Source organism: Tenrec ecaudatus, chromosome 12, assembly GCF_050624435.1.
Source record: "Tenrec ecaudatus isolate mTenEca1 chromosome 12, mTenEca1.hap1, whole genome shotgun sequence".
Lineage (NCBI taxonomy): Eukaryota > Metazoa > Chordata > Mammalia > Afrosoricida > Tenrecidae > Tenrec > Tenrec ecaudatus.
This window is the reverse complement of record NC_134541.1, coordinates 51,104,681-51,124,274: the sequence shown is the minus strand read 5'-3', so window position 1 is coordinate 51,124,274 and position 19,594 is coordinate 51,104,681. Positions and strand designations below refer to the sequence as shown.

General features: G+C 44.7%; 1 protein-coding gene across 2 annotated transcripts in view; it reads right to left on the bottom strand.

Moving 5' to 3' along the window:
- The window catches only part of SLC24A3 (solute carrier family 24 member 3), a 420,646-nt gene that overhangs the window by 35,821 nt on the left and 365,231 nt on the right, over nucleotides 1–19,594 (bottom strand). For both annotated transcript variants that reach the window (XM_075564035.1, XM_075564036.1), the window contains exons 8-9: nucleotides 9,684–9,709; nucleotides 4,628–4,681 (exon numbers count right to left, since the gene is read on the bottom strand). In XM_075564035.1, coding sequence (XP_075420150.1) covers nucleotides 4,628–4,681; nucleotides 9,684–9,709 — 80 coding nt within the window. The remainder of the gene's footprint in view (nucleotides 1–4,627; nucleotides 4,682–9,683; nucleotides 9,710–19,594) is intronic.

Genomic DNA, 19,594 nt, shown 5'->3' with positions numbered 1-19,594 from the left:
GAAAACTCATTGCGTTTCTAGAATTGTAGGAGGTTGTAGGGCACAACTGCTCCAATCCCTCCAATCCCCAAATTTCAAGCCTTCATAGCTTTCCTGGTTACAGGACAACCCAGTGATGGGTCTACCACTGTGACCTCTAACCTTCCGTTGGAATGACAGCTAGCAAGGCAACGTTAATTGTCAGCTGATGATTATAAGCTTCCTTATCCCTTCATTGTTCTCAGATCCAGATATTGAGCATCAGTGGCTGGAAATGTCACAAAAGGGAGACAAGCAGCCACCGTGCACTAGCTGATGACAAGATTTACGACTACAGGCCCCAGGTCTAACATGAAGCAGATCAATTACTGACAGAGTAGATCTATATAGTGCAGAGGAACATGCAACCCTGCACTCTGGGATTGGATCAATAATTAGAAATTGTGGAACAAACAACCTAGTCCAGTTTTTAAAAATTGATTGTAAGGAACAAAAAAATAAAGCAAGCAGAGAGGAATCTACAGATTAAAAGAGACTCAAAAGATGGAGCAACTGGATACAATGTGTGTAATTTATTTTTATTTAAGGAAAAAAAGTAAAAAATTACATTAATGAGACAACTGAAAATTTGAAGAGTTTATCGGACATCTATTAAAAGTAAGACATTGACATTGATTTTCAGCATGACAATATTTTGGATATGTTAGAAATAAATCCTTTTAGGGACATATACTGAATTTTTTATGCATGAGCTGATAAAATGCCTTGGATTTCAACAGCATGTGGGGGGTAGGGAAATGGGGGAAATGAAAATTGAAATATCAGATTTTATAACACCCAATGTATGTGTAAGACAAGATTTCTATGAGTTGAAGGTTGTTGGAAATGATGGTGGGTACATAAGGTTTGTTCATGTATATTAAAATACTCCATGATAGAAAGTTATCTATAGGAAGTCATGCAAAAATAATTTCCAGGAGCATATTGATAGAAGCAGGCCGGGCCTTAGATAGACTCCATGGGTTTTTGTGAGCAGGAGGGCCATTTGTCATACGTTCATCTTCTTTTTCTGCGGCTTCCCTTTGCCTTCTTCATCCTCCCTCTCTACCTTCAATTCTGCAAGAATTCTTTCCCCACGGTGTCAGGGCCAGTTGCTGGGAGCTTCTACATTTTAGACTCAGTAAGAATGGCTTGCCCTCCTGACACAGCTGTAGGGGCGAGCCCATTTCCCAGAAAGAAATGTTGCTTTGCCTAAGGGCCAGCTTTGAAGGCGTAACTAGGTGTTACAGGTATGCAGGAGCCCTGGATTTGATTCCCAGGGAACGGGCCTCCTACGCCGTCATCACCTATCTGTTAGTTCAGACTTGCTTCTGTGATGCTGAGCAGGTTTCAGGGGAACGTCCAGACTAAAACAAACTAGGAAGAAATGCCCAACAATCTACTTTGGAAAATAAGCCAGTGATGACCCTAAGAATCACAATGGTCTAACCTGCAATTGATCATGGGGACGGCCCAGGACTGGGCAATGATTCGTTTGTTGTGGATGGGTGATGGAGAGTTGGGGTGATAAGGTGATGATGGCAAACAATACTGTCTTATCCCCTCATTGGGGTGTAGATTATGGAAGAATATACCATAGGAAAGCACTTTTTGTAAACCAGGTGCTGGCATTACTATAATTTAAATATACTGTCATGTTCTGTTCTCAAAAATCCTGTTGAGACAGGACTTATTATGAATACTGTTTCTCAGAAGAGAAAACAGCTTCAAAATGTCTAAATAACTTGACCAAGCCCCCACAGCTAGCTAAGGTGGCAAGTGGGAGTCAGAGGCAGCTTAGAATGTAAAGCCCTTGCTCTTCAGGACCAGTGCATGTGGCCTAATTTGGGGGTTAAATACCAAAGAATCACCTAGGCTGTACAGGAATCCAGCCTCACAAAGGCCACGCGTGCTCAGACATCCTTAACGTTTTTAAGCTAACTTATCAAACTGATCTTATTTGACCTTCGGAGAGAGGGCTTAATGGCACTTTGAGGACCATTGTGAAGCCAGCTAGCAATTATTAAAGCTGCTGGTGCTGGTTCCTATTTTTAGTTGAAGGTTTTAAACTGTGTGCCTGCATTCTGAAACTATTTTATTATAAAGTATGTAATTGTATAACTCAATTTATATTTTCTAAAGCCAATAATTAAAGTCTCTGCAGAGGGGGATGGTTCAAGAGCAGACATGTTGATGTAGAATTTAGGGTCAGCATACAAGTTGAAAGTTTACAAAGTAGCTTCCGTTCCCATTTTGTTTGCACCCTGCTAGTCTGCGGCTGGAACGTTGGAAAAGCTAAGACATTAGCAGAAACATCCCTCATTAGCTTGCACACTGGGTGTGATTTGGGATAGAAGAGAGGAATTGTGTGTTGCACTACCTGCATGCCTTGCCCATAGTTAGAAGTGATGGTAAAAGAATTATACCAGAAACAGTTCCCAATTTGTTTTCAGAGAGGCCACTTTATTTTATAAATCCCTTAGTGAATTATAAAGATGTGAGAAGTCAGTAGGGAACATTCTTCCATCAAAATTCAAATTCAAGACCAAGGTCAACATTCAGCATGTAGCAAGTGCTCAGTGAATAATTTCAGAGCAATTGACTGGTCCACTTTTTAAAAAGGAAGGGGTAGGATCTTGACTCTTCGGGAATTCAAGTTCAGAGTCTAAAAAAAGCCACAGAAATGGAAATAATCAAACCCCAAGCACTGAAGATAAATGTGCGCATTGTTTGAGGTATCATCACCATGGCATTGGCTCACGATATAGGTGTTTTTTTGGTTTGCATTTTGTTTTTTGCTAGGGACAAGACCTGGATGTGCTTTCTTCAATGCCTTCTTCTTTGAAGTCTAGAAACTTTGGAAGGCCGCTAGGTCAATTCTGGCTTTCCTGGAAGCTCCTGTATTGGGAATTTTACATGGAAAGTAATTGGAATGCAAAAGCACCTGCTTTCTTCATCATTTCCCTCATGAGTAGTACTCCATTCCCCAAGAATATGTTTGGATAAATTCCAGTTCTGGAAATGTCTTCCTCTGGTAAGAAGACTCAGACACAGGGTGCCCAGTGGCCAGCAGACAGCTCTTCAAGCTAACATTGAGTGCTTTCGGGAGTGAACTCTCGGCAGATGGCTTGTTCCCTATCCTGGACATCTGCCAGGCAAACCTTCACTCTTTCCTCTGAGTTTTTGCCAATGGCCAGATAGATTTCTCTACAGGTTACTGGTGGCCAGAATGAATTTTTGTCAGACTTCAGCAGCAAAGCACACTTGACAGGTCAATTCAAGGCTGCTCCCCGAGAAAGCTACATGGGCAATTTCTGCTTTTCTCTACTTTCTGACTCCTAGCGAAGGCCACCATTTCTGCAGTCCTCCTCATGGAGGACAAGTATGGGTTAGGTTGGAAGAAAAGGAACAGTTCCTCTGGGTGCTGGAAGCCACACCACTGAATGTGTGTATGATTTATCTACTCTTCTCAATGACACTTTGCAAAAAGATGGACTGGTAGGTGTACCCCAAGACAAAAGCCAAATAAGCCAAACAAGACCATTGCCATTGAAATGATTTCAATTCATAGTGACCCTGTGGGGCAGAGGAGAGCGACTCCATGGGATTTCTGGGGCTGTGTACCTTTAGGGAAGCAGACAGTGAACAGCCCAAATGTCTACCTCTGTGCCACCAGGGGTCCCCTGACAGAAACAGTTCTTATCTTTTACCTTAGAACAGCAGAAATGTCGCCAAGATAGCCCGTAGCACAACGGGTTAGCTTCCCAGACTCCAGACACAAGAAGAATACGATGGTGTGGAAATTGGAAAATACAGTCACAAATTCTTTGAAACTCCTCCCTTCAAAAGGTCTAAAGCCCAGCGTGGACTGGGTTTTCATGACTTTCATCAAATGAACAGACCATGTCAGAAGGGATGGTGTGTGACGTCAATGAGATTATAAAAGGTAATGTGGCTTCTTTCTTGAAGCGCTTGCTCTGCAGGAAGCCAGCCGCCATGTTGTGAGGATCCTCAAACAGCCTTGAGGAGAGGTTCACACGTGGACGAATGGAGCCCTTTAGGTATTTCCCAAGCACCAGGCAGAGAAGAACTCCAGCCCGGCCATCTCACACGAAACTTTGAGCTAGATTCACCCAGCTAAGCCACTTTCGGATTTCTGACTCTCAGACGCTGTGAGAGCGTACATGTTTGTGCCTTTAAGCCACTAAATTGAGGGGCAATTTGTCATGTAACTTATCATATAACACACAGAATAGAAGTATATGGTTGGTACCCACAGTCACTTCTTAATTGGCTCTTTCCCCATCTTCTCTCACTCTCTGTAGAAGCATCTTACCTCATTTCTTACTGTGAACAGAGCAAACAATAGCTCAAAGCTAGGTTGTCAAGATCATCAAGAGAGGGCAAGGATGCTAAAGATTTCTCAAAGTCAACACTGAAGCACTGATTCTGACATCACGCACAGGCTAGAAGTGGCATTGCCATTGGAGCTAACCTGTGCTGAAGCGCAGTGGCAAACCAATCAGACCCGTCTCCCCTGCTTGCTCCCTTTTCCCCTTCACACAATACTGAGAGTATAAACTATTTTGGAAAAGAAAATATTACTTACTTCATGATGATAATATAAATAAAATACATCAGGACAAGGACTAAAGACTCCCACCTGCATATAAACCAAGAACAGTTAGTGCAGGAAAGTTATCATTGGCAGACACGACACACACCCTGTTACTCTTTAAAAACATGTTTGATGTAAAGACAAAACATTTTATTCTGACAAAATTATGAGGTCAGTTTACAGCCAGTCCATGGAAATTTCCTATACCGCATAACATTTTCAATGGCTTCTTTCTTCTTTCCTCATCTAAAAGAAAAATTCACTTTCGTCTCTATTATTTACCCACCTAAAAGAGTTCCTTGATCACAGTGAACCTTTCATACATATTGCAGAATACAGATCTATATTTATAAATCTGTCCACAGATTAAAACTCTCATCCAGAATGTTCCTAGCTGATCCATGATTCCTTACCCAGCAGTTTTCTTTACAGTATTGGAGGGCTAATATTATCCAAGCGGAGAGTGCTCAGGCAATTCCCCTGGGGCCTCTTTTCTCTTCCGGAGTCACAACTTGTGACTCAGGAAGACATCTTTGACCCTTTGGTTTCCTCGTTAGGCTTCCAGACTTGCCTAATGTCTTTCTGCAGCCCCACGGGCCTTGCGGAGCTTTAACTTGTGGATTCGGACTATATCTGGTGTGGATATACCTATTTAGATACCAGATGACTTGTGGTTTGAAGTGACTTTGAGGGCAGGTGTACTGGCAGGCCTAACTGGAAAGCACCCAGCTGACATTCTGAATCTCGTCGGCTAACGGCATCCTGCTATACTGTTCAGCTGGTGGAGACCCCTTGGTCTCACCACCTGGCCATGAGGATGATGAGTAACTGGTCTAAAGTGGTCATTTTATTTCTTCTGGTTATTTTTCCCTTGTCAAAGCAGACTCGCTGTGACCAATGAGGTATAAGTTGAAGAATGGTGACCAGATTTTAACCTTGGTAAAGCAGGACACCATTGATAAAACTCATATCCTGGCGAAATAGCCACATGGCGGCCGAAAACCGGATACCCTAGCTTGTTGTACATTCTTTCAAAAAAATCGGGACTTTTAAAAAACGCAGCGGGACATGGGAAAAATTGTTAAAAATCAGGACTGTCCTGCCAAAAGCGGACCATGAGAAACGCAGAGCCCCCGGGTATTTGGTGCACCTGGGATACAAGGAAAACAAGCCACTCTTTGTTAAGCCGTTGGAGTTGGCTTTTCCATTCCCTGTTGCCAAAAGCTCGCCTGATGACCAATCCCCATTTCTCCGCTAAATTTGACCAACTTCAGAATGTCATAGGTTCAGTAACGGTGAAGGAATCTAAAATGTGTATGATCAGTGAAGGGATCTAAAATGTGTATGATCGGGAGAACTTGTCCTTCTTTATTGATGTTCACAAAGCTTACTTCCTCCTAATGAGTACTCTAGTTTCAAAAGAAACAAAGTGAAGTTAGCTTTTTAAAAAAAGATTTGGAATAACTCAGCTACCTGCCTTGAGATCACAGGACACACTGAATGTTCTACGATGAGGAATTGAGTTTGTTGCTTAAAGATGTTGAAATATTACAGTTCTTTAATGGAAGACATAAGAATTGTTTTTAAAGAGATAAACCAGATCATTTTCTTCTGAGGCAAACCTTCTCAACAGAATGAATGTTTATGATTGCCTGGAGAAGAAGTCAGAAGATGTGAACAATGAAAAATATCTTGAACTTGAACATGATTTGCCTCTGGCAAGTTAGCAGCTGAAAGCCCTGGACGTCCTAAAGCAGAATGACTTATTACGGCAGCCTTTCCTTTCCCAGCTCCACTGAGGGGAAGGATCCACGGGATGTCTACATCGTGACAGGAATCACGTAGCAGCTCGCACGCTGAGCAGCGGTTCTCCACCTTCCCAATGCAGCGATGCCTTAATACAGTTCCTCGTGTTGTGGTGACCCCCCCCCCCACCAACCATCAAATTATTTCCGTTGCTACTTCATAACTGTAATTTTGCTACTGCTGTGAATTGGGTGGCCCTTATGAAAGGGTCGTTTGACCCCCACAGGGGTCGCGACCCCCAGGTTGAGAACTGCTGCTCTGAATGATGTTGTTCTTATGTCACAAGAGCCACCACTTCACTACCAGCTCTCGGGAAGCTGTCACCGAGCTCAAGTAATGTCTTGGGCCCGAACAAAACTCTCCAGGAAGTTGCCAGGCACTTAGGCATGGGCCCCAGGCCTCCCCTCACAGCGATTCCACAGGGGCCCTGGTGTGTAGTCTTGAGGCTCTGCTGTCAGTTACAACACAGAATCTGGGTACCCTAATGTCCTCAGAGGCTTGACCTTTGGAAGGGAGGGAAAACAGTCTCTCCCTTTCTTGTTCCATAGCATCTGAAATATCCCACAAAACACCTGAAGGGTAAGGACTTTTAAAAGGCTTATCATGAAGCCTTTTCATCCAGCGGGGCCAGGGAATTGGTAGGAAAAGTTATCCCTACAGATAGGCAGGGAGTCACATTAGGGTGTTCTTTATTAGCGTTTCTCTGCACAAAAGCAGCAGCAAAAACTTCTGAGATCAGCCAGGTGATAGTAAGGTTGATTGTCCCAAGTAGGCTTCCATAGGAACATGTGGGCAGAGTTTAATTGGGTCATGGCTTGACTGGAGGTCGATGAGACAAATGGCTTTCCAAGGCGGCCTCCTTCCCCTTTTCTCCCTGGTGATTGGACCAAGCTGTGTGCAGCCTGAGCTAGGCCTCCCTGTGCTGGGCTATTGTGGGCCGAGCCAACCCGTGGATCATGTCGCCTTGCTATGTGTGCATGGTCAGAGCTGGAGTTTCCATCAAAACTTGCTTTGCCAAGCTTCTTGGGGATCCATTGGGGCCCTCCACCAAGCTCCGGTGCTACTGGCCTCTGCTACGCCCCCACTTCTCCTCTTCCTCCTGATGCTGCCCTGCTCTGCTTGTCTTACCTGAGGGCAGCCTCCAATGTCTGCTTCCTTGACCTTGACCCAGCTGCCAGCAAGAGTTAAAGGACCTTCACTATGCAAACTGCTCCATGAGAGCGAGTGGAACTGAGCCCTTTTTACTGCTGTGTGGACTTATCAGCTGCTGTATTCCTTCTCTCGCTGTAAACCTTTCTCTTAGAGAAACCTGCCTAACACACTATGATCATAACTTTTAAACGCATTGGCAGAAGTGTCATTAGAAAAGAATATTAACATTGGGCAGCACTTCAGCAGTGGCAGGGCGAACTGTGCTTTCAGTTCAAGGGAAGCCACTTCTGGGAGTCCCTTGTCCTGTGCAGGGTGGAGGTGTCACCACTCTTGTTTGGTGGCCTCTGAGGATGTTGTCATCAGGCGGTTTTCCCTCACCTCGGACCTGTGTGCTCTATGCATGTCAATGGCTTTCAGTCTATGGAGTATTGTTATTGAAAAACTACATCTCTTTTCAGCTTTTTAATGAGGAAATGTGGAGATTATGCATCCTAAAGCAAATTCTCCCAGTTGCAGTCTCAATTCCTCTCTTGGACAGAATAATGAGGTTATTAGCAAAAACATTAATACCTTAGACTATCACATAACATTGACCATCCATGTGATGAGTTTTCCCTTGCTACAAGATGATGAAAATCAGAGGCCCCAGATGATACAAATGGTTACCACATTTGGCTGCTAACTGAAAGCTTAAAGGCTGAAGCTTACCCGGCCAAAATAACAGCCATTTGTTTTCGTTCTTAGTATTTTCTGCTTTCTTTTCAATTGAGTCTTTTATCTAGTTTGTTATTCTTGTTAGGTTTTTATTGTTTACTTTTTAATCCAAGATAGGTGACTGTATAGAGACAGTATCTAGATTGATGTTTCCTTGGGGATGTGACAGGGGAGGTTGAGGGGAAACGGGGAGCTAATAACAAGGAGCAAAGAGTGAAGAAAATGTTCTAAAACTGCGGTGGTGATTGTACAACTCTTCTTGAGGTGACTGAACTATTGAATTGTAGGATATGTGAATCACATGCCGATAAAGCTGTGGGAAACAAGACAAGAAAGAAAACCCCACAAATCACAGCTCTACGCCATCACACGTGAAGGTGCCATGTGTTAGGACCCTGGCAATGAAGTCCACTTAGCGGCAACTGGAGGTGCTGGTCCTCAGGCCTCCCACAGAGAGTCAATACTGCAACTGGAGGTGCTGGTCCTCAGGCCTCCCACAGAGAGTCAGTACTGCAACTGGTGGTACTGGTCCTCAGGCCTCCCACAGAGAGTCAGTACTGCAACTGGTGGTACTGGTCCTCAGGCCTCCCACAGAGAGTCAGTACTGCAACTGGTGGTACTGGTCCTCAGGCCTCCCACAGAGAGTCAGTACTGCTGTGCTGAAAGGGAGGCTCTGCAGACCCTTTGCCTCGCCCAGCACACTCTTAGCTTTGGCGATACCATGCGAGTTGTCCTCCAGTCCTAGGACTTCTTTCATATTGCTCTGCTTCTACAGATCTGAGATGTGAAACTATGCAATGAGATTGTACCACCATTTGTGATAGATTTTACTTTCTTAGAACCCATCTAAAACATGGGGATTTGGGACGTTGGGTCAAATGAAATGCTTTCTCATAATTTAACGAGCAAAGTTTTCTATTTAAAAAAAAAATCACTATTTTTTCCCCCAGATTTCTACAATCTTCTTTAATGTCAGATGAAACGTTAATGGGTCAAAGGTTACCCAAATGACTCTGATTCCCACGTACATAGTGATATGTGGTTTGAGCACAATTTGAAATATTCATCAGATCTCAATAATGGTCTAGCAAATAGCTGACTAGAAAGGCACAGCTCAGTCACGGAAACTGGATGAGAAGACACTTGGAGATTAGAATCCTCCACAGAAGACTTGTCCTCCCCATCGTCACCCAAGAGAGAAGGTGACTACTCTAAAAACTAATGGTCCTTCCTTGTGGACGTGGGACAGAGGTTCTGGTTGTTTCAAACCTTCATGATTTTTCCCTTTTTCTTTTAAACTCTGACTTGAGTCTTCAGTCTATTTGACTCTAACATAACAAAGGAAATTAGACAAAAGGAGCAAAGAGGTACTTACCAAGAAACTTTTTCATCATAAATGAACTGTGAAAAAAATAAAAGATAGGTTAGAGATACACATATGTTTATGAGACGCTCACAAACATACAACATGTTCGGAGAAAGCAGATTGCTCATCCTTTCTGCTGGAATAAAATGCGTCTGGAGGTTAACTTTTCTCTTTACTCGTTTAGTTGTTGACTAGTGTCAAGGGGTAAGGTTTGGGTTCAAAGTGCTGAGAATCTTGGGAAGAAAAGGAGAAACAGGTAATTTCATCCTTCATCAATTTCCACACAACAGTGGCATGACGGGGAACTTTAGAAAGAAGAAGGGATGCAGAAGCCCTGCGGCACTTCCCAACGCACTGCGGGTGAGCTCTTGTGCATGGCTCCGTACGCTTTGAATACCTTTATAGTTCTCCCACACGTACCATGCTTGAATGTGCTCAGTGGTTTTCCTTCAAATGCCCTATTTCTTTTTGCTTCCATACGATACTTTATTTTCCAAGGAAAATTTTACATCATTACCAGAAGTAGAAAATCAGCACAAATCGTCATGCATAGAAGAGGCCTCTGCGAATCAAAATGCAACAGGAGCAAACAGTGTCTGAAAATTCTGGCAGCGCATCGTGGGCCTCTCAAGTCCTGGCCTCTCATTCAAGAAGGAGGTCCGCATGGGTTGGCCTCTCGTTCAAGGAGATCCGCATGGGCTACAACTGGTGAAAGACACAAGCAGCCAAGATGTTTTCTCCCAATCAATGAGGACGGAAAGCAGATTTTCTGGACAAGATAACTCACAACAGGATTCATTTGATCCCTAAGCCATGCTGCTGTTGGATGCCATCGAGTTGGTTCTGACCCAGAGCACTCTGTGCAAGCAGGTCCTATGCCATTCTCATGGTCATTGCCATGCTAGATCCCATGGCTGCAGCCACCGGGTCCGTGTATCCCGCTGAGGATCGTCCTCCTTTTCATGGCTCATCTACCAAACATGAAGTCCTCCTCCAAGGACAGCATGTCCCGACAACATGGTCACAGTATGGCAAGAGAAGTCTTGCCATCCTTGCCTCTAAGGAACACTCTTGCTTCACCTCTTCCAAGACAAACTGATTTGTCCTTTTAGCAAATAGTATTTTCAATCTTCTTCTCCAGCACTACAATTCAAATGCTTCGATTCTGCTGTGGGCTTTCTGATTCAGTGTCCAACTTTCCCATGCCCCATGAGGCAATGAAACCACCATGCCTTTGGTCAGGCAAACCTTAGTCCTCAAAGTAACATCCTTGATCTCCAATACTCTAAAGAGCTCTTGTGTAGAAGTTTTATTAATTCAACTGGTCTTTTGATCTTGTGACTGCTGCTTCCAGGAGAATTGATTATAGATCCAAGCAAGGCAAAATCCTTTGCAACTTCAAACTTTTCTCCTTGGCATTGATGGTACCTATTGGTCCAGTAGTAAGGATTTTGGTCTTCTTTACATTAAGATGTAATCCACACTGAAGGCTGCAAGCCTTGATCTTCTTCAGAGAGTGCCAGAAGTCCTCCTTGCTTTCAGCAAATCAGGTTGTATCATCTTCACATTGCTGGTTGTCAGTAAGCCTTCCTCCAATCCTGGTGCCCCATTCTTCTTCATATAAGCCAGCTTCTCTGATGATTTGCTCCATACATGGTCTGAAATAATCTATCACTTTGAGGGGAGGGGAGGATATAACCATAACTTTTGAGACATAAAGGGAAACAGAGTTACTGAAAATGAGTTATTTTTTGAGGGGGTTCCTCCATTTGCTATAGAATTCGTTTTCGATTTAGGCCCCAGCTCCCAATTTAGCACTCGTTTCATGGTGCCATCTACCTGTCCAGATGGTGCATTGCTCAAGTTCACTGGGAACACCTAGATTTTATTCCACTAGGAAGAGGAGGGCATGTTCACAGCGCTTTATGTCTGCTCTCATGGGAACTGAATGCTCTCTCCATGACCATCTCTGCGGAGCTTCTCTGAGGCGGGGATCCTCTGGACATTCTAAGGTAGATGTGTGAAGGAAAGCGTAGGTGTAAGGAGTTATTACAATATGGACCTTTCCACCAGTGTGGCCGTGCCTCGTTCCAGGCATACAAAGCATGCCATTCGCATTGTAGAGATGGAGAAAGAGTCCCCCCAAAAGATGGCTCTGTCTCATTAAGGCACATCGAAGCCAGAGACCCCTGCTCTCTTGAAGGTCTAAGGGAGAGGATGAGGAGAAAGAAAACATGCTTCTATGATGTACTCTTCCAACGAGCTATTGAAGACGACCCAGATGTCACCATATTTGTTACTTCTGCCTCTGCTACCAGATTCAACAAATTCAGACTTGGAACCCAGAAAAAGGGTAAGAGAATAAAAAAAAAAGTCTAGGTTGGAAGTTGTGGAATCCACTCCCTGCAAGAAACTCCTCACTGTTTGTACGTTAGCTAGCTTTTAAAACTTGCCTACTGAGCCAGCCTCGCTGTTGAAAGGAAATGCTGTGTTCAGGAGGATGAAGCCGCTCCAGCTATTGTATTTCTAATGAAAACACACCAAGGGTTTTACACAGCTCTCACTTGGCCAAAAAAGCAGTGCTTGAATACTTGAAACTGTGTGCTGTATCCCGGTTCATGTCCTGAGCGTCAGAACATTCTTTTGGATTCCACACACCAGGCTGTGAGCATCTGTCCACCTTTGTTGTCACATGACACTGGGAAGTCCACCACCCGTCTGGGGTGGTCATCAGACACAGACGGCTTGTTGTTTAGCCAAGTGTCCTAAAGCATGTACCCGAGGTTATGCAGTTATTTTTTTCCCTAAAAAGCTATGCAGCTTCTATACTGAGACCTATTAAAAAATATATATCACTGTTGATATAAATAAATAAATAGATAACTAACTAAATAAATAAATCTTGCCTAGAAATTGTGAAAGAAGCTAAATTGTTTAATATGGAAACATATTTCTATTAATTAGAGTTAATTAATTGTTAATTTTTGTCAGCGGGCTGGAACAATCAATTTATGGCCACGTCAGCGAGAACAAGATAGTGTAGCGTATATTAGAACAGGCCACTTAAAGTTGCTCTGACCAGCATAGGCAGGCAATAAATAATACGTGTGCTGTTGTTGATTGATGTTGATTCTACCTCAAAACGTTTTCCCATAGAACATCCTTCCAGAAACATCAGCTCCTTCTGCTGATTCCCTGAGTGGTTCCAACCTCCATTCTTCTGTTGTTCATCTACTGTGCGATCAGGGCTCCTCACCTCAGCTCCGTCCAGGCAGCCTTGGTTCTGTGCGGCGCTGCTGACCAGTGGAGCTCAGCCTCTCCAAGGGAGACACTTGATGCTCAGTTCACCATGGAGCAACACATCCAGTTTGTATATTCAAGGTCAACAGGTTTAAAAATGATCGGTAGAATTGGGATCATGATGGGGGGGCGGGGGGAGGAGGAAGCATTTAGGAACTAGAGGAAAGATGTAGTTTCATCATCGCTACCCTGCACCCTGACCGGCTCATCTCCTCCCCGCATCCCTTCTGTAAGGGGATGTCCAGTTGCCTACAGATGGGCTTTGAGTCTCCACTCTGCACTCCCAATCATTCACAGTGATATGATTTTTTGTTCTTTGATGCCTGATACCTGATTCCATCCCTTTGACACCTCATGATCACACAGACTAGTGTGCTTCCTCCATGTGGGTTTTTTTTGCTTCTGAGCTAGATGGCTGCTTGTTTACTTTCAAGCCTTTAAGACCCCAGATGCTGTATCTTTTGATAGCTGGGCACTATCAGCTTTTTCATCACATTTGCTTATGCACACATTTGTCTTCAGCAATTTTGTTGGGAAGGTGTGCAACATGGAATGCCAATTTAATAGAATAAAGTATTCTTGCATTGAGTAAGTACTTGAGTGGAGGTCCAATGTCAATCTGCTGCCTTAATATTAAACTTATAAATATATGCACATAGATCTACTTCCCCACCATCATATATAAATATATTTACATATGTACAGGCCTATATTTAGACCTCTATAAATGTCCTTTGCCTCCTAGTTCTTTCCTCTATTTCCTTTTACTTTCCTCTTGTCCCATTATCCCAATTCTACCTTACAAATCTGGTTAGACCGGAGGATGTACAGTGGCATAGATAGGAACTGGAAACACAGGGAATCCAGGACACATGATCTCTTCAGGATCAGTGGTAAGAGTTGTGATACTGGGAGGGTGGAGGGAAGGTGGGGTAGAAAGGAGGAACCAACTATAAGGATCTACATATAACCTCCTCCCTGGGGGACGAACAACAGAAAAGTGGGCGAAGGGAGATGTCAGTGTAAGATATGACAAAATAATAATAATTTATAAATTATCAAGGGTTCATAGGGGAGGGGGGAGCAAGGAAGGAGTGGGGAAAAGGAGGAGCTGATATCAAGGGCTAAAGTAGAAAGCAAATGTTTTGAGAATAATGATGGCAACAAATGTACAAATGTGCTTGACACAATGGATGGATGTACGGATAGTGATAAGAGTTGTACGAGCCCCCAATAAAATGATTTAAAACCCCCAAAATGATTGATCATTTCAACGATCAGATGAATAGGAAAGCTAAGGATGTACAAAGGACCCCCAAGTGGGAGCAGACTTTCTATGGAGCAAAAGAAATCAGAGAAAAACGAGGCAAATCAGAAATTGGCCAAAGTAATTAAGGACAAAACACTCTGAGGCAAACTTAAGAGGATGGCAAGGCCGGTGAGGCTGGGACGGGAACTTGGCTCGATGCCACAGACTGACAAACAGAAAAGCAAATAGGCCACGTTTGCTCCCCTCTACAAGAGTTAACAAAGTGGGGAGATTTGGAAATATCCAAATAACAAATGGAGTCCTCTCTCTGCCTTGCATAAAGATTCTCCATTCCTGACCACTCTTAACATAAGATCTGTCTGGAGGCAGCGACCACACAGCCAGGAGGCCTCAGCTTCTCAGAGGAACCTTCAAAAGTTTTAAATTATGTTATATAATGGAGTTTACTATTTTTGCTATCTTCTGTATATGGAGTTTGCTATTTTGACTATTTTAAGTAGGCACATTAGTGGCATTGATTACTTTGTCCAGGTGCTACCATCACCATTACCCATTTCAGAATATTTTCCATCACTCATGATGGTAATTGAATGTCCTTCCGCAATTTGCTGTTAGTTCCTGTTGAGTCAAGCTCTGAATCACAAGGACCTTTTGTATAACAGAACAAAACATTGCCCACGCCTACACCACCTTCTCGAGAGTGGGTAGGATGGAGTGCATTTGTTACAGATATTTTGTCAGTCCGTCTCTTTGAGGCTTACTCTCAGTTTTGCTCAGCCTCCACCAAACATGAAGTCCATGAAGTGATCTTTCCTGATGACACATCCAAAGGAAGCAGCTGAAGCCTCGTCATCCTCACTTCTGAGGAACATTTAGTACACCCCCGACTTCCCCTCTCCCACCAATCATGTTGGTTTCTATGAACTTGCCTATTTGAGGTGCTTCATATAGGAGTGGGCTCACACAGTACTTATCCTTTTGTACATGACTCATTCATTCAAAACACCGAATGTAGCTTTCATCCTCTAAAAGGATTGTGTGGAGAAGGGGCGAGGACTGTCCAGCCCGAGGCCTGCGAAACTATCAACTCCAACGGACGTCACAGGCCTCACTAGAGAGAAGCAGTCCCTGCCGTCCCATGAGGGCGGGCTAGTTAAAGTTATGACCAGTGTGAACTGTGTGTGATGTTGTGAAGGTCCAAATGGCCCTTGGCAGGAAAAAGATCCCCACAAGAAATGCATGACATGAACTAGAAATCGGGTATCTAAGAGATTCTAAGTATAAACAGACATGTTTGTTGTAAAAAGGGGGTGATCAGGAGAGTCCTGAGCTGCTTCTGAATGTGTGGTAGGGTGGGGAGGGAATAGAACAGTTCATCGCCACTTCTTGGAGACCTGAAGAGGAAGACAACGCCACTGGTTGCCTGGCAAGACCCTCATGACTGAGCATTAGAACAGCTCCGCCTGAAAACCCAAATGTGACAATGACAGCCTCTCTCTGATGGTATAGTGGGGTTCCCCATTGGGCTGCTAACCACAAAGTCAGTCGTTTGAAACCACCAGCCCTGCTGCAGGAGAAAAATGAAACTTTCTACTCCCAGAAAGAGTCAGTCTCAGGAATCCACAGGGAAGTTCCACCAGTCCTGTAGGGCCACTATGAGTCAGAATAGTTGATGACAGCGAGTATTTTGTTTGTTTGTCTCTGTTTTCGTAGCATCCCTTGCAAGGATATATTGTTGGACCGTATAGATTTTTATTGTACTTAATTCTCAGGACAGCAGTGGTCTCTTTCTCCGTAGTTTCCCCACCCGTATTGCTTCTCCAACCCTCATCACAATATTACTAGTAGTGAAGGAAACAAACTTATTTCGACCTCTTTGTCTAAAACAAGGGACCTTAATGGCATAGTGGTTCCGCGTTAGGCTACTAACTGCAAGGTCAGTCGTGGAAACCACCAGATGGCTCCGTGGGAGAAAGACAGGTCTCTCAATTCCCACAAGCAGTTACCGTCTCAGAAACTCACAGGGGCAGGCCTAGCCAGGGCTAGGGGGTTGCTGTGAGTCAGCAGCTAATCCAGTGGTTCTCAACCTGTGGGTCGAGACCCCTTTGGGGTTGACTGGCCTTTTCACGGGGTTTGTCCAATTCATTATAGTAGCCAAATTACAGTTATGAAGTAGCAACAAAAATAATTTTATGGTTGGGGGTGTCACCACAACATGAACTGTATTAAAGGGCAGTGACATTAAGAAGATTGAGAACCACTGATCTAATCGATGGCTGTGAGTTTTGTTTAAAAAAAGAAACTGCGCCCCATTTCCTACAGTCACCACTAGATGGTGACACCTTCTAGCCCTGACTCAAATCTAGTCTGCAAACTTGGTCATGCTGGAGCGAGATCAGTCCAATTTCTCTTCCATAGTGTCATTGAATCTCCTAAAAGGAAATGGGTACCCCAGGATACAGAACCTCTTGGCATAGCCTCAGAGAACCCACTGCTGTCCTGTGGCAAGTTGGTTCTGAGGCACAGGTCCAGGTAGGTCCCCCATGTTGTATCAGCACTCTCTGTTCTTGTACTGTGTTGCCTGCCACCAGGTAAAGTGCCATGTGGGTTTTGAAAATGGCCAAGTCCCTTCCCACTCTAGTTTTGGGAACAAGTGCTGGGTGAGCAGTTCTTCTCCTCGTGCTCTGTTGATTGGGTTTCAGGTTAGATGCTGTGACTGTGCCCCGCCCAAGTAGAGGCGGTCCTAACCGAGATCTGCTCCCCAGGCTTGCCAAGCATCGGCTGGTCAAGGATCTATTCTCTGATCCAGATGTCATTATTCTACAGCTAGCCTTGACTGCTCCCTAAACTTCCTATGCGTTCCACAGAGGGGCCAAATGTTGACAGACAGGAGTCAGCCAGAGCAGAAAAATGATTCTTGCCCTCCAGGCCCCAGAGAAACATCTGGGTCCCATGGAAACCAGTATTCCATGGAAATCTGGTGTCAAGAATCTTCCGCGTGTGATAGGGTTACCTTAGTGCTGTGGGCAGATGTCATCAAGTTGGTTCTGACTCATAATGACCACAGGAAGAGGCACTCTGTTCCTGCACCGTCGGAACCACTGCTCTTATGTTTCAGCCCATTACTGCACGTGCTGTGTCCATCGAGCTTGTGGAGGGCCTTCCTCTTTCCCGGTGTACCTCTACTTTGCCAAGAGCGATGTCTTTTTCCAGGAAACGGTCTCTCTTCCAGAAGGCTTATGTTAGGCACGATCAATCCTTGGATACAGAGCATCTTAGAGAACTGCCCATGGAGTAGCAGATTCAATATGGAAGGGCAAAGATGAACCAGGGTCTCCACAGGGGCAGAGGTGGGGAGAGAGAGCGGGAGAAAGACCTTCCTGGGAGCCTGCGCTGACAGCCTATCTCAACACTCATACGCCAGTCCCTGGGTTTGTTTACTGTTCATTTTAACGGTGAAGCAGGGGCTGCCAAATTGCTAAATCTACGATTTCACAGGTTGTGTTAGAATCCCTGGCACTGTTAGAGTTTAAAGCAGAGAAAAATCACACTCACTTTCTTTCAAGAGACTGTAACTTTCAGAGTCTTCTTTTTCTTGCTGTATGTTGAACACAAACATCCTACAGGCCCCATTCTCCCCCAACTTTTTTTTCACGCAAAAGCTTTGGATTCTCGTTAGGATATGTGTGTTTAAAGTCACAGCTTCCTCAGTTTGGGAGGTGGGAATTACAGAGGGCTTGGCTAGCTAAGGTGAAGAAGCCTAGCGGCACCGTCAGGGCTTGTACTTCTGAAGAATACCGACATTGAAATCACTGCACTCAACAAGAACGACAACACAACACAGCCCGCTGCCGTGGCATGAGTCCCAACTCAGAGCGAGCCTGAAGCAGGCAATAAAGGTGCTGATAGTGGTTGTAGGTGATGGTTTTATAAAACCAGGTATGCTCAGGTCAGGAGCCCTGGTGGCAGTGTGGTTTTGAGTTGGGCCGCAATCCACATGGTCAGCAGTTGGAAACCACCAGCCTCTCTGTGGGGGAAAGGTGGGACTTTCTACTCCTGTAGACAGTTACAGTCTCAGAAACCCACAGGGGCAATGCCACTCTGCCCTATAGGGTCCTTACGAGTCAGCATCGACTCAGTGGCAGTGAGGGAATGTCAGGGTCAGGTCAGGGAATGTAGATCCAAGGATATGAGAATGAATTTCGTATTTAGGAGAATAAAAGTAGGTAGCAAAAGGATGAAAATTTCTGAGAAGTCCGAAAACAAAATAAATTAGAATCCCCAATTTTTTCTCACAAAAGAAGAGCGGACCTGCTATCTGTAGCGCATTCTCAAAGCATTGCTGACTTACTTCCCCAGTCAAGGGGCAAATAAATGCCAGCACTGGTCATCTAGAACCCTCACTACCCGCTTCCCTGTCTTTTTTAAAAACACCAGCGTCATTCGGAGCAGGCGCGTCTTCTTGTCAATGGCAGGGATTACAGGACTGTTGCTTAACCTGCCTGGCGGTAATCGCGAGTGCGGCTCGGGGTAAATGTTAACTGTCAGAAGCGGTAACCCCGGGCCCTACTTGGGATTACACTGCAGAGAGGCCCCTTAACAAAATTACTGACATAATTAGACCGCCAGGGAGCTTAAGGAACCTAACAGTTCAGACCTCCCTTGGGTTTTCATCACATCTTCTAGCAAAGCAGGAGGGTTGTAAAGAGATGGGGTACAATGGGCATAAAAAGAAGAAAAACAAGGGGGAAAAAGACATGGGTAGCAGGGGAACAGGGCACTAAGTCACCCAAGGGAGGATACTGCTTAGATCTCCACAGGACAGGGAAAAAAGGGGGGCGGATTCAACTGGTGTAACAAGACAGGATGCAACATACCTGCAGGAAGCAGCTAACCAATAGAGAGGTCCGTGGGGCTGGGCCCAATCCCAACTATGTGGACAACAACCTTGCCCCCGAAGAATGTACTTCAGAGGACAGCACTGAACCACAGTTCAGGGAGAGGGGCACATCCAATGAGAGCACACAGGAGCAGATGTAAAGAGGAGAAAGAGTGGAACACATCCTGACCCACCAAGCCCCAGGACAATATTCCTGCTGAGAATACACACAGAGAGGACCATAGGGCCAGCCCCACCACAAGACATGACATCCCTCACTGATCCATAGCAATGCAGGGGACAATACTGGAGACACAGTGTGCGAATTGTGCCAGATCTGACCCCACCACATCAGGGCAAAACACTAAGGGCATGTAACAAAGCAGCCAGGGCAGCAAAACAATGAAGTCTCTGAGGAATACAAAAAATAGATGTTGGGGCCAGGGCATGGCACTCCATCAGACTCCACCA